Source organism: Manis pentadactyla, chromosome 1, assembly GCF_030020395.1.
Source record: "Manis pentadactyla isolate mManPen7 chromosome 1, mManPen7.hap1, whole genome shotgun sequence".
NCBI classification, from domain to species: domain Eukaryota; kingdom Metazoa; phylum Chordata; class Mammalia; order Pholidota; family Manidae; genus Manis; species Manis pentadactyla.
In genome coordinates this window covers 154,581,360-154,596,685 of record NC_080019.1, presented here as the reverse complement: position 1 = coordinate 154,596,685, position 15,326 = coordinate 154,581,360, and the positions used below count along the sequence as shown (strand labels likewise).

Below are 15,326 nucleotides of genomic sequence, written 5' to 3'. Positions count from 1 at the left end.
AAACTGCTATATAAAAAGAATCTTTCTACTTAAAATATATATATTATCAATGAATATATTGTTTTCCTAGAAACTTTTCCAACCTGGCTCCTATGGAGCTGCAGCATGTACATCCAGAGGAGAAGTAACATCAGGGTCTGGTGAGGTGGTCTCTTCAGTGCCTTCTTGAATTTTCCCCCCTTTTAGCAGTGTTGAAAATAGGTCTGGAAAAGCATAGGAGAGCTATATCAAATTTTCCTTAGGAGGTTTTTCTGTACTGTTTTAGCAACTTTGCATGGTGAAGGTGTTACATGATATGGCATTACATACTCATTTTCACTAATGAGTTCTCCTTATGTAAAATTAACAATATCCTCAACATAAATATAATTATATTGTGTTAACTCACAGCAGCCTATATTTGAAAATATGTATGTGTGAGTCAGATCAGAAGTATCCTTAGAACTACACATACTTAAAAATTATTTCTAAGGAGAACATAACTATTTAGGGTGGTATCCTTTATATAGACTCATTCTGTATAATCTAAGTCTTTTACTATGCTATCTTTATAAGTTAGAGTTTCAAAATATTTATATATTATATTCTCTTATACAGTCTACAAAACATGAAATACATTGTTTAATGGGTATAAATAAGAATTGTTTCCAAGCACACTACAGAGGATAGTTTATACACACACACACACATACACACATATATATATACATATATATATATGTCACATATATGTATATATATATGTTTACAAAAATTAAAATGTCACTACCTACATTTCTAACTTTGAATAAAAGAGATAAGACTGCATGTTGACAGATACATATTATTCTTAATTTGTTCAAATGATCAGTATAGTTAGTTACAACATAAAAAATATACTTTGATTTGATTTTCCCCAATATTGACTATCTGACAGATAGTAAAGTTATTTCTGTTTCAGTTACAATTGTTTTCTAAAATCCATAAAAATGTTGTTAATATGTGTATTATCTTCAGGTTTAGTGAAAACGAATATAGTAAGAATACTTAAAGAAGAGAGGTTGCTGAAACAGTAACCATTATCTAAATGCTTTTAGTGTTACTGTATCATTTAAATTTGTATAAGGATGGGATGGACATTAGAGAACCAATATTATTTGAATTCCTGTGTTAGATTTAAGTGGCTATAAACTGTAAATGGTATAACCATTCTTTATGGCAGAAATACAAGTAATAGAGAAGATTAATTTTTGTAATGCTATGGGCAAAGATGTTATTTAAATTTATCACACTTAAAGGACTTTTACCTAACCCACGTTTTAATATTTAAGATTGACAGCTTTTAAGAAAAAGACATTTCAATTATGTTATTCTATAACTTGAATTAATGTTAATTTCAATTTCACTTGCCTCCCTACTTGCCCACCCTTAAGTTTATAACATTATGCCAACCTAATATTTGAAAAAACTGTAAAATAATATAAATACTATAAATTAATTCTTACAAATATTCTTATACCCACTTACTATGTGACTATGACATAGTTTAATTTTAATACATAGAGTAAGGTTATAGTTACTTTGGTTAACAAAACACAAAATCAGTAGAAACATCTATTTCTGCTTCATACATTTTGTCTGATTATTCTAGAAATCTGTATTTGGTTATTTCAAAGCCACAGCTAACATATAATAAGGTATGCTGAAATAATTTTTAAAAAACAATGGTAATTTAGAACTAAGATTAGAAAACCCAAAAGTGTTGTATAATTTCCTTAAAAATAATGGCAGAATAAGATAAAACTAATCTTTAAGAATAAACTTGAGAGGTGGAGCCAAGATGGCGGTGTGAGTAGAGCAGCGGAAATCTCCCAAAACCACATATATTTTTGAAAATACAACAAATGCAACTCTTCCTAAAAGAGAGACCAGAAGACACAGGACAACAGCTAGACACATGTACACCTGCGAGAACCCAGCAACTCCCAAAGGGAGAAAGATACAAGCCCCAGCCCAGTGGGACCCGAGTGCCCCTCACCCCAGCTCCTGGCAGGAGGAGAGGAGTCCGAGCAGAGAGGGAGAGGGAGAGGGAGCCCAGGACTGCTAAACACCCAGCCCTAGCCATCCACATCATGCGTGCATGGGTTGCTGGAAACTAGGTAAACAGGACAGTAAGACCTGTGAGCAGGTCCCCACAGCCGGTGCCCTGGGGACAAAGAAAAGCAAGTGCTTATTGAAAGACTTAAAGGGACAAGGACCTCACAGCTGGATGGAAGTGTCCTGGGACACTTAGCCCAGCAGCTGGGAATCCCAAGGAACTCTGGGCACCCTAACGCCCTATGCAGGAGGGCGGCTCAGAGGCTCCTCACGGAGATAAACAGCCTCCCGGCTGTTTTCCCTCCTACGCGGCTCCGCCATATTGGAGAAGCAGCCCGAGGCAGGCCACGCCCACAGCAACTGCGGAGATAAACTCCATAGCAGCCCGGCAGGAAGCAGAAGCACTGTCTGTGCGCAGCTGCCCAGCAAAAGCCACGAGAGGTCGCTGTTCTCCCAGGAGAGGAAGGCCACAAACCAACAAGAAGGGATGTTCTCCCAGCTGCCACTCGCCCCAGCTCTGCAATCTATCTGTATCGTCATGAAAGGGCAGAATCTGAGACAGACAAAAATCACAGAGACAACACCTGAGGAGATAGACCTAACCAGTCTTCCTGAAAAATAATTCAAAATAAAAATCATAAACATGCTGACGGAGATGCAGAGAAATATATAAGAGCTAAGGGATGACATCCGGAGGGAGATTACAGAAGCGAAACAATCTCTGAAAGTATTTATAAGCAGAATGGATAAGATGCAAGAGGCCATTGATGGAATAGAAACCAGAGAACAGGAACACATAGAAGCTGACGCAGACAGAGATAACAGGATCCCCACGAATGAAACATTATTAAGAGAACTGTGTGACCAATCCAAAAGGAAAAATATCTCCATTATAGGGGTACCAGAAGAAGAAGAGAGTGAAAAAGGGATAGAAAGTGTCTTTGAAGAAATAATTGCTGAGAAATTCCCCAAACTGGGGGAGGAAATAGTTGCTCAGACTACGGAGGCACACAGAACTCCCAACAGAAAGGACCCAAAGAGGACACCAAGACACAAAATAATTGAAATGGCAAAGATCAAGGGTAGAGTATTAAAGGCAGCCAGTGAGAGAAAAAAGGTCACCTACAAAGGAAAACCCATCAGGCTATCATCAGACTTCTCAACAGAAACCTTACAGGCCAGAAGAGATTGGCATGAAATATTTAATGCAATGAAACAGAAGGGCCTTGAACCAAGGATACTGTATCCAGAAAGATTATCATTTAAATATGAAGGAGGGATTAAACAATTACCAGACAAGCAAAATTTGAGGGAATTTGCCTCCCACAAACCACCAGTACAGGGTATTTTAGAGGGACTTCTCTAGATGGGAGCACTCCTAAAAAGAGCACAGAACAAAACACCCAACATATGAAGAATGGATGAGGAGGAATAAAAAGGGAGAGAAATAATCATCAGGCTGAATTTATAACAGTTCAATAAGTGAGTTAAGGTAGACAGTGAGGTGTTAAAGAAGCTAACGTTGAACCTTTGCTAAACAAGAATCTGAAGCTTGCAATGGCAATAAATACATATCTTTCAATAATCACCTTAAATGTAAATGGACTGAATGCACCAATCGAAAGACACAAGAGTAATACAATGGATAAAAAAGCAAGACCCATCTATATGCTGCTTACAAGAGACTCACCTCAAACCCAAAGACATGAACAGACTAAAACTCAAGGGATGGAAAAAGATATTTCATGCAAAAAATAGGGAGAAAAAAGAAGGTGTTGCAATACCAGTATCAGACAAAATAGAATTCAAAACAAAGAAAGTAACAAGAAATAAAGAAGGACACTACATAATGATAAAGAGCTCAGTCCAACAAGAGGATATAACCATTATAAACATATATGGACCCAATACAGAAGCACCAATATATGTGAAACAAATACTAACAGAATTAAAGGAGGAAATAGAAGGCAATGCATTCATTTTGGGAGATGTTAACACACCACTCACTCCAAAGGACAGATCCACCAGACAGAAAATAAGTAAGGACACAGAGGCACTGAACAACACACTAGAACAGATGGACCTAATAGACATCTATAGAACTCTATACCCAAAAGCAACAGGATATACATTCTTCTCAAGTGCACATGGAACATTGTTCAGAATAGACTACATAGCAGGCCACAAAAAGAGCCACAGTAAATTCCAAAAGATTGAAATCCTACCAACCAACTTTTCAGACCACAAAGGTATAAAACTAGAAATAAATTGTACAAAGAAAGCAAAAAAGCTCGGAAACACATGGAGGCTTAACAATACGCTCCTAAATAATCAATGGATCAATGACCACATTAAAATGGAGATGCAGCAATATATGGAAACAAATTACAACAACAACACAAAGCACCAACTTCTGTGGGACGAAGCAAAAGCAGTCTTAAGAGGAAAGTAGATAGCAATCCAGGCATATTTAAAGAAGGAAGAACAATCCCAAATGAATAGGCTAATGTCACCATTATCAAAATTGGAAAAAGAAGAACAAATGAGGCCTAAGGTCAGCAGAAGGAGGGCTATCATAAAGATCAGAGAAGAAATAAACAAAATTGAGAAGAATAAAACAACAGAAAAAAATCAATGAAACCAAGAGCTGGTTCTTCGAGAAAATAAACAAAATAGATAAGCCTTAGCCAGACTTATTAAGAGAAAAAGAGAGTCAACACACATCAACAGAATCAGAAACGAGAAAGGAAAAATCACGACGGACCCCACAGAAATACAAAGAATTATTAGAGACTACTATGAATACTTATATGCTAACAAGCTGGAAAACCTAGGAGAAATGGACAACTTCCTAGAAAAATACAACCTTCCAAGACTGACCCAGAAAGAAACAGAAAATCTAAACAGACCAATTACCAGCAATGAAATCGAAGTGGTAATCAAAACACTACCCAAGAACAAAACCCCCAGGCCAGAAGAGTTTACTTCAGAATTTTATCAGACAGACAGAGAAGACATAAAACCCATTCTCCTTAAAGTTTTCCAAGAAACAGAAGGGCAGGGAATACTCCCAAACTCATTCTATGAAGCCAACATCACCCTAATACCAAAACAAGGCAAAGACCCCACCAAAAAAGAAAACTACAGACCAATATCCCTGATGAACGTAGATGCAAAAGTACTCAACAAAATATTAGCAAAACGAATTCAAAAATACATCAAAAGGATCATACACCATGAACAAGTGGGATTCATCCCAGGGATGCAAGGATGGTACAACATTCGAAAATCCATCAACATCATCCACCACATCAACAAAAAGAAGGACAAAAACCACATGATCATCTCCATAGATGCTGAAAAAGCATTCGACAATATTCAACATCCATTCATGATAAAAACTCTCAACAAAATGGGCATAGAGGGCAAGTACCTCAACATAATAAAGGCCATATATGATAAACCCACAGCTAACATCATACTGAACAGAGAGAGGCTGAAAGCTTTTCTTCTGAGATCGGGAACAAGACAGGGATGCCCACTCTCCCCACTGTTATTCCACATAGTACCGGAGGTCCTAGCCATGGCAATCAGACGAAACAAAGAAATACAAGGAATCCAGATTGGTAAAGAAGAAGTCAAACTGTCACTATTTGCAGATGACATGATATTGTACATATAAAACCCAAAAGACTCCATTGCAAAACTATTAGAACTAATATCGGAATACAGCAAACTTGCAGGATACAAAATTAACACACAGAAATCTGTGGCTTTCCTATACACTAACAACGAACCAATAGAAAGAGAAATCAGGAAAACAATTCCATTCACAATAGCATCAAAAAGAATAAAATACCTAGGAATAAACCTAACCAAGGAAGTGAAAGATCTATACCCTGAAAACTATAAGACACTCTTAAGAGAAATTAAAGAGGACACTAACAAATGGAAACTCATCCCATGCTCCTGGCTAGGAAGAATTAATGTAGTCAAATTGGCCATCCTGCCCAAAGCAATATACAGATTCGATGCAATCCCTATCAAATTACCAATAGCATTCTTCAATGAACTGGAACAAATAGTTCAAAAATTCATATGGAACCACCAAAGACTCTGAATAGCTAAAACAATCCTGAGAGGGAAGAATAAAGTGGGGGGGATCTCGCTCCCCAACTTCAAGCTCTACTATAAAGCCACAGTAATCAAGACAATTTGGTATTGGCACAAGAACAGAGCCACAGACCAGTGGAACAGAATAGAGACTCCAAACATTAACCCAAACATATATGGCCAATTAATATACAATAAAGGAGCCATGGACATACAATGGGGAAATGACAGTCTCTTCAACAGATAGTGCTGGCAAAACTGGACAGCTACATGTAAGAGAATGAAACTTGATCACTGTCTAACCCCATACACAAAAGTAAATTCAAAATGGATGAAAGACCTGAATGTAAGTCATGAAACCATAAAACTCTTAGAAAAAAACCTGGGCAAAAATCTCATGGACATAAACACGAGTGACTTCTTCATGAACATATCTCCCTGGGTAAGGGAAACAAAAGCAAAAATGAACAAGTTGGACTATATCAAGCTGAAAAGCTTCTGTACAGCAAAGGACACCATCAATAGAATGAATAGGTATCCTACAGTATGGGAGAATACATTCATAAATGACAGATCCGATAAACGGCTGACATCCAAAATATATAAAGAGCTCACCTCAACAAAGAAAAAGCAAATAATCCAATTAAAACCTGGGCAGAGGAGCTGAACAGACAGTTCTCCAAAGAAGAAATTCAGATGGCCAACAGACACATGAAAAGATGCTCCACATCACTTGTCATCAGAGAAATGCAAATTAAACCACAATGAGAAATCACCTCACACCAGTAAGGATCGCCATCATCGAAAAGACAATCAACAACAAATGTTGGTGAGGTTGTGGAGAAAGAAGAACCCTCCTACACTGCTGGTGGGGATGTAAATTAGTTCAACCATTGTGGAAAGCAGTATGGAGGTTCCTCAAAATGCTCAAAATAGAAATACCATTTGACCCAGGAATTCCACTTCTAGGAATTTACCCTAAGAATGCAGCACTCCAGTTTGAAAAAGACAGATGCACCCCTATGTTTATCGCTGCACTATTTACAATAGCCAAGATATGCAAGCAACCTAAATGTCCATCAGTAGATGAATGGATAAAGAAGATGTGGTACATATACACAATGGAATATTACTCAGCCATAAGAAAAAAACAGATACTACCATTTCAACAACATGGATGGAGCTAGAGGGTCTTATGCTCAGTGAAATAAGCCAGGCGGAGAAAGACAAGTACCAAAGGATTTCACTCATATGTGGAGTATAAGAACAAAGAAAAACTGAAGGAACAAAACAGCAGCAGAATCACAGAACCCAAGAATGGACTAATAGTTATCAAAGGGAAAGGGACTGGGAAGGATGGGTGGGAAGGGAGGGACAAGGGCGGGGAAAAAGAAAGGGGGTATTACGATTAGCATGAATAGTGTGTGTGGGGCCACGGGGAGGGCTGTGCAACACAGAGAAGACAAGTAGTGATTTTACAGCATCTTACTACGCTGATGAACAGTGACTGTGAAGGGTTATGTTGGGGGACTTGGTGATGGGGTGAGCCTAGTAAACATAATGTTCTTCATGTAATTGTAGATTAATGACACCAAAAAAAAAAAAGAATAAACTTGAAAAACAGAAATGAGAACCAAAGTTGGAAGGAAAAAAATTTCAAAGAAATTAATACTAATCTCCAGAACATTTAAGTTAAAACTAAAAAGAGTCTAGTCAGAACAAACTATTATATTTACAAACAACATTCTTTGCTGTTTAAATATGTGCAAATTCATTTCTGCCTGTGAAAAAAACTAGTAAAAAGAGGAAAATGTATTTCACATTTTGAAAGAGAAGCTCTATTAATAATTTATTTTAGATGAACAGTGCAATAACATAGAAAAAACCCATAATTTAATGATAGAAACTTCTGAGTGAGATGTGTTCCCAAAAATGGTATTTCAGAGATTTAAAGAAAATACTTTAACATAGAAAAGTCAGAAAACCTGCTGAATTGATAATGTGCTCAGAGACAGCTGGATGTGACAAAAAGTTTACAAAATAGGAGTTGGGATGTCTATAAGGGCAGTTTTAACAAGGAAATGAAATCCTTCTAGGTCACCTTGGAACAAAAAGAAGAGTTCACAAGAGGTCATAAGGATTCTTTGTTAAAGTATATCTTTTAATTTGAAGATTAAACATACAGTAATAGTAAAATTAGTTTGATTTTTTGTAATTGAGCCATAAATTTTCACTTTGCACAGGCAAGCAGAGTTCAAAAGACTGAAAAGAGCAGACTGTGAAATAAAGAAAAATAGAAACAGGGAAAATTCTGTTGCTGAACAGAAACACAAAAAGTTACGACAGATAAACCAGGCATATTGTAGAGGAGAAACAAGTGAAAACTTCATTTTCCATGATTTAGTAATAAATACAGGGTACACAAGCTACAGATGCTGTAACAGGAGGAAAACAACAAATGCCTTTTTCTCTTTGGAAGATTACATTAAACAGACATGGCACAAATGTACTAGTTGATATTTGCAAAAATTTTAAATATTATAAAATGTCAATTGTCTCAGGCTATTTAAGTCAGAATCATATATGAGATGGAATATAAGCTGCAGTTTAAAGGAAAGGTGATATTTGCTAAGCATATTGGATCCTCAAATATTAAGATGAGTAAACAAATGAAGGGAATGATAGCAAGTCCATGAACACTATTAAATTATAGACTTCATTAAATAATCTAATCAAGATTCATACAATTATCCAGTTATTAAAGTGTTTTCAAGTTCCCAGTGAGTGTCTGAGCTTAGAGGGAAATAAAGAATGAATAGAAGACAAAGGTTACATGGAAAAACTGAGACCAGCCTAACTTTAATAGTGACATACAAATAATTCTGCACAGCAGCAGGTAAAAATGAGAAAACTGCAATAACATAAAGGGATTCCTTGGTTAAATAAATTTTGGCAAACTTGACATAATCAGATTTAAATGTTGTGTGTGGGTTTGTGTTGGGTTATTTTTTAATTGAGAAACAGTTTCATTTTTAAAATGCTATTTTAACTTAGGAATATCTATCATGGTATATGCTATATGCTATATGCCTCCACTTTTGGTGGAATGCATTGTGGGACATCTATCTCCAATTTATACTTTAGATAACATTGGCCTGCAGTGAAAAATATAATATTTGATAATGAGAGAAGCTTATAGTAGAAAATGGTAAAATTTTCTGTTTAGTTGACATTGCAAATGGGAGTCTCTTGGTAAATTTCCAAATATAACTCAGTGCATATATTCTAAGTTTAGCAATGGATAGGGGTAAGAGACGATCAAAGTGCTTGCTAGTTTTTGAGATGCTTTCAGGTATACATAAGGTACTGAAGTCTAGGGCTTAAAGGGACATAAAATGCATTATCCTCCCTCTGTCCTCATCGGGAGAATGCTGAAAGGGTGCAACAATACACCTTAAGGTCTGAAATCTTCTACCCTAATTGTTCCATCCTAGAGTGATAACTCTGAGACACTCTTAGCTAACTGCTATTCTGACCTAAAAATGAAGCAAAACACGTCCTAAGATTAAATTTTGCTTGGTTGTATGGCACAATACTAAAGATAGTCAGAATTGCCATAAAAGAAGAAATCAAGGATATAAATAAGAGTATCTACATGTAATACTGGCAGAAGGTGAAGGTAACATGAAGCCATGATTAGGATGGCAACTGTGGAGTAGGGAACACCTCAAAATCAGAGCTAAATAAATCTTAATATTAAATAAAATTTCATAGTTCTGGTTTTAAAATTTACTATTAGTTATTAGTTATTTTAAAGGACTGTTGAGAAAATTAAACTGGGATATTTTTAGCTTCTGTATAAGTAGAATAGCTTATGATGGACTCCCATCTGCTAACGGATGAGGGAATTGGAACAGACTTAAAGGAGGCAGAAACTAAAGGAGATAAGACCCTTGAAAGGAAAGCAGCACACTTGTGGAGGTGCACATTTTAGACTCCCCATCAGACTGAGGACACTCCTCAGTCTAAACAGACGGTGGGGGGGGGGGGGGGCGGCTGGAAGGCACTAGAAAGAACTCAAGCAGAAAGCTGCAGCTTTACTGAGCCCCTACTGAGGAATCAGGTTGAACTCTTTGACTTTCAGAGAAGCTGGGAATTGGGGATGAAGGTTATAAAATAAGCAAGTCATTGGGATGTAATGTAGCTCTGAGAGCTGTATCATAGGGATAATATTTAATGTATAAAATATCTAAATTACTGTGATACACATAGGAAACTGATACTGCATATGTCAGTTATACTTCAATAAAAAAGTCCTGGAAAATATTAGAGATCTGAGTAATTTGAAAGTCTAGGACACTGAATTGAAATAATAATCTTAAAGCACTTGAAAACTTTAAATACTACAATTAACCAAGTGATGTTGTAAGGTGGCTTCTGCTTTTCTTTTGTACATTACACAACTATATTTTAAAAATATAATTGTTGGCACTACACTACTCCTCCTTCAGGGTTGATTGTAGATACTTTTTTTTATCCCCATGTGGCAGAGCAGGATAAAGATATGCAATGTGGTCATAGGATGAAATATTTAGCTAATGATCATTAAAATTGAAGTACTGGAGTTCAAAGACACACATGGGAAACATCTAAAATGTAAGGCCATGGAGAATTTCTGAGAGCTAGGAAAAGACATGATCAGATAATTTATCAGAAAGAAATAACATTGGTCAATTCCAAAGACCAACTGGCAAGCAAAGTATTGCAAATCAAAACTTCTTTAGCTCTTAAACTGTTTAACATAATAAAACCCAATATTAATACTATAAGTTCCAAAAAAAAGAAAACAACCAAGAAAAATGTGAGGTTGCAGCATTAACAAGTTTATAAAAGTTTGAGTGTGAGTTTGATGTATAAATGGTAACCATTTCCCCAATGTGTAATATCCATATTTGCATTATTTTGAGAATTCTTATCGCAGGATTTTAAGCTACTTTTTTTAAATTACTAACTTTGGCAAAGCAGACTCTCATATGTTGCTGATGGAAGTGTAATTATTAATTGCATGCTATTTGCCAAGGAATTTTTGGGTACTTTGTATAGTCATGAGCAAAACATAGAATAATCTCTGCTCTTATACAACTTAATTCTAGCAGTTATTGATATCAAAAGCTCTACATCTTGCAGATTATTTGGATGTGAATAAAATTTATTTTAAGTCTTATAGGGGAGAATATTTTAAATTATCTTGATCCTTAAAACAGTAGACCTTTATTTTGCAAAAGTTCTTTCCTTGAAAAAACCACTTGCGTAAGTTCTGCTAACTGATTCGAGAAAACCAAACTACCAGATGAGGTTAATGTGTGTAAATGTGTGTGTGTGGTGTGTATGTGTGTATGTGCTGGCGTGGAATGTATGGGAAAGGAAAAATGCAACAATATTCAGATATTTGAAAAAATAGTCAAAATATCATTTGTTCTCTATATTAAAATACTACATCATCTCACTTCAGAGCCTTTTTCAGTTGCTATAAAATTTTTATCTTAAAACACGCTAGTAATAAAGCCATTTCTTACAAATAATGACAACTGTTTTCTGATCATTTCCTGTTAAATGACAGAATGATGATCATAGTATTGTTTATCATAGCCCAAAATAGAAACAAATATATATATTCTCTCCCTTGTCTGACTTCTCAATCCACAAGTAGCTGTTTTACATATTTAACTTTCTAGTTTCAATTTGAAATTTATAATCATAAACTTACTCTGTATTCCTATAATTTTATACTAATTCTTCTCTTCCAAAAAACTTTCATATGCCCTAAATTACCTGGCCCTATCACAATGATCTGTGACATGATTATGAATCTTTCCTGTTTTCCCAGTTCTTGTAAGGTGCTAATGAAACTGTAGAATTATAAAATAACTCTCTTATAACTAATTTAAAGAGAATTTTCAAAATCAAAGTAGAGATCGGAGAATCCTAAGAAGCTGGACTATTTTCTTTCTAGATATTTGTGGCAGTGTGCACTCTAAAAGAATGAAATATTTAAACTAACGTTTCATAAACATTTTTAGCTAAAGAAACTTAACAATAGATGAATAACATAGGAAGGCTCTACAACTTTGGAAACTTGAAGACCTGATAATTAAATATACCATTAGTAGAAGGGAGATATACCAAGGCGATTTAATTTTCTTCTAAATACTGTAGATTAATCCTATTGAACATTCATCATTTTTTTCATTATTTCCAATTTGTGTGGTTTTAAGTAGTGTAAAATATGTCAAATACTAGGAAAAACGTTTTCTATTCATATCCTTTTGATAAAGTAATAAAATGCAAGGAGGTAGGCTGGATAATTAATGTTCATCCTATAATAGTTTTAAAAATATTTATTCAAAAATTGTTATAAAAAATAGAAAAGGATACAGAAGGGTATGAAGTTGGATGAGCTGCATCACTTAGATTTAATTACAAATATATATATTTTTAAATAATTTTTAAAGCAAATTTCAGACATCATAACCTTCTAATTTTAAGTACTTTAGCCAGCCTCTTTGAAAAATACAATGTATCATATTAGCATAATATCATTATCATACTTAATAAAATTGACACTGATTCTTTAATGTTATCTAAAAATGTAGTTTATTTTCAAATAAATTTCCAATGAAGGTATACATTTTACATTCTGTTTCTATTTTTTAATGCAATTTATTTCCCCAAATATTTTACTTAGTGATATCAATATCCTTCAACAATATTTACTGAATTAATTATTCCATGAAATTTTGAAAAATGGTGATTTTTTCTAACTCTAACATTCATTCCTCATTTAATAGGAGGCATTTTTCTGTAATGAAAGCTGTCCTTCATTAACTGAGACCATCTGGTTACCCAGAAATAGCGACGCTACTGGAAAATAATTATAAATGCTTAATTCTTTTCTTAAATTACAATTTTTCAGAGTGAGGATTTGATATCATTGTTATCAATGATAATAAGGCTTTTTTTTTTCTGTGCACACTCTTCCCCTCTCTAACACCAAGGTGGACCGATGGATTTTAACTTATGTTTCAATCAATTTCAGTCACTATTCTGTTTGATGTTTAAATTTTCACAATTTTAGCCAACAGAAGCTATATTAACCTGACTTCTATGTTATCACAATTATATACGCAGTGCATTAAAAATGATGACTTTTCAATGAATTTTAAAATCATTTCTGAAAATGTATTTATTTATGGTATTCTTTAGTTATTCTAATTGAAGAGATTTATAAGGTACTGAGAGATAAGCCATTGCCAATTCATGAAAATCATGAACATTTTAACAACATATGTAGGGGAAAAAACACTCATCATAAAATGCATGATTTTAAAAATTACACATTTAATCTTCTGGATATTTTTAAGTTTTAGAAAATTAATCAAACATATCTATTTGAAAAAATAGTATTATAATACAAAAAAGTAAACATGTAAAATGATTTGTGTAGTTAACTAAATTCTTCTAATTGTATCTGGAAAAGGAAAATAAGTGCTTACTGATTTTCAATTATTACATGATTTAATGACATTTCAAAAATAATACTTTCTCATTGTAGTGCTAATCATGAAGAAAATTAAAATCACATATAACACTATGACCACTGAATTTGATGTATAGTTTTCTACATAAGTTATATGTATAATCCTTAAAGTAAAGCATAATTACTCTGAACAAAGTATTGCTGATCTGTATTTGAATTAACTTATTATTCTTATACAGTTATCCTGGGTAGAAAAATGGCTGATGTTAATACTCTTTGGTAATCCTTAAAGTATTAAATAAAACTTTCCAAATATTATTTTATTAAATCCAAAATTTATTTGGATTAAATAAAACTTTCATATTCAAAGACTACATAAACTAGTATTTCAAATTCTACTCAAAACTGGAACAAATTATCTTTATTCTACAATATCCAAAAAGTTTAAACTATTTAAATTTTCACTGCAGAAAATAAATTTTATTTAAGTTGAAGCCATTTAATTGTAGGAAGATATGTCACTAATAAAGAAAATGATAATACAAAACTTTAATAAAAACTTAATAAAAATTTTTTCACATAATAAAAAACATTTTGGTAAATTTTAAAAATATTTTCCTTCGCTGTGTACCATAATGAAAAGCAAAAAATAATATCGACTTCTGTTGCCTCTTCCTTGTTCTCTTAATTTGAAATGCAAGAATTTTGGATTATATTTAAATCTTTGCCTACTTTTAGGCCATATTATGCTAGTTTTCTAGAATCTGTATGGTTTTAGTTTTTACAGCTTTTATATATGCTACTACTGAAAATATTATTTTGAAATGATTTTTCAATCAAATATCTGGGTAACTAGTCAAAGACAACTTTGCAAATTATCGATCTACATCTGGAAATGTACTATGATTTTTACACACTTTTTCTTCTTCTAGGATAATGCTTTGACAACACAGAATGGGAAATAAAGAAAAAAAATCTACACTGTACTTATTAGCACAAAGAGCTTGAAGCAAACTGATCTGTCAAATGAAAAAACATTAAGATAAGTATTATTAGAGATAGACACACATTTCTACTTTGGCCAAAGGCATAGGTTTTTACATCTAAGAAACTTTACATAGTATCCAATACCTAAAAGTTATTACAGTCAATTATAATCCCTGCCGCAGTACACTGAAGAAAGTTTCTCTTATTGAAATAGATATATTAAAAAAAAATTCCCTAAAGCTAAATTAAATGAAATGCTTAACTGAGTCATTTTTAAGCAAGAGATAACATTCCTTTGTAGATAATATTAACGTATTTTTATGAATTTCTATAAAATCAATTATCCTGTCACAAACTGTAATTGAATTCTTCCTAAAACTTCTTTTATTAGGTATTTTATGTATAGATGTGTAAATTTAATCTTTCCTCTCAAACCTGAGTCTGTGAGCTTTTATCATTCCCAAAAAGGATTCTCTAATTTTAAAGTTCATGATACTTCATATTTTCTCTGGTTTACAGAGTAGTATTCTAATGGGTTATCTAATTATTTGCTGTTGATATTAATGTTCAAAAATACAACATATCCTTAAAGCTTGCAAAAAATAGACAATTT

The 15,326-nt window shown here is 33.8% G+C and overlaps 1 protein-coding gene across 6 annotated transcripts in view; it reads right to left on the bottom strand.

Moving 5' to 3' along the window:
* The window catches only part of EPHA6 (EPH receptor A6), a 932,734-nt gene that overhangs the window by 783,623 nt on the left and 133,785 nt on the right, over nucleotides 1–15,326 (bottom strand). For 2 of the 6 annotated variants that reach the window (XM_036916573.2, XM_057501976.1), the window contains one exon: nucleotides 84–203. The exons of the other annotated variants lie outside the window; for them this stretch is intronic. In XM_036916573.2, coding sequence (XP_036772468.1) covers nucleotides 84–131 — 48 coding nt within the window. In that variant the 5' untranslated portion in view covers nucleotides 132–203. The remainder of the gene's footprint in view (nucleotides 1–83; nucleotides 204–15,326) is intronic. 6 annotated transcript variants of the gene reach the window in all.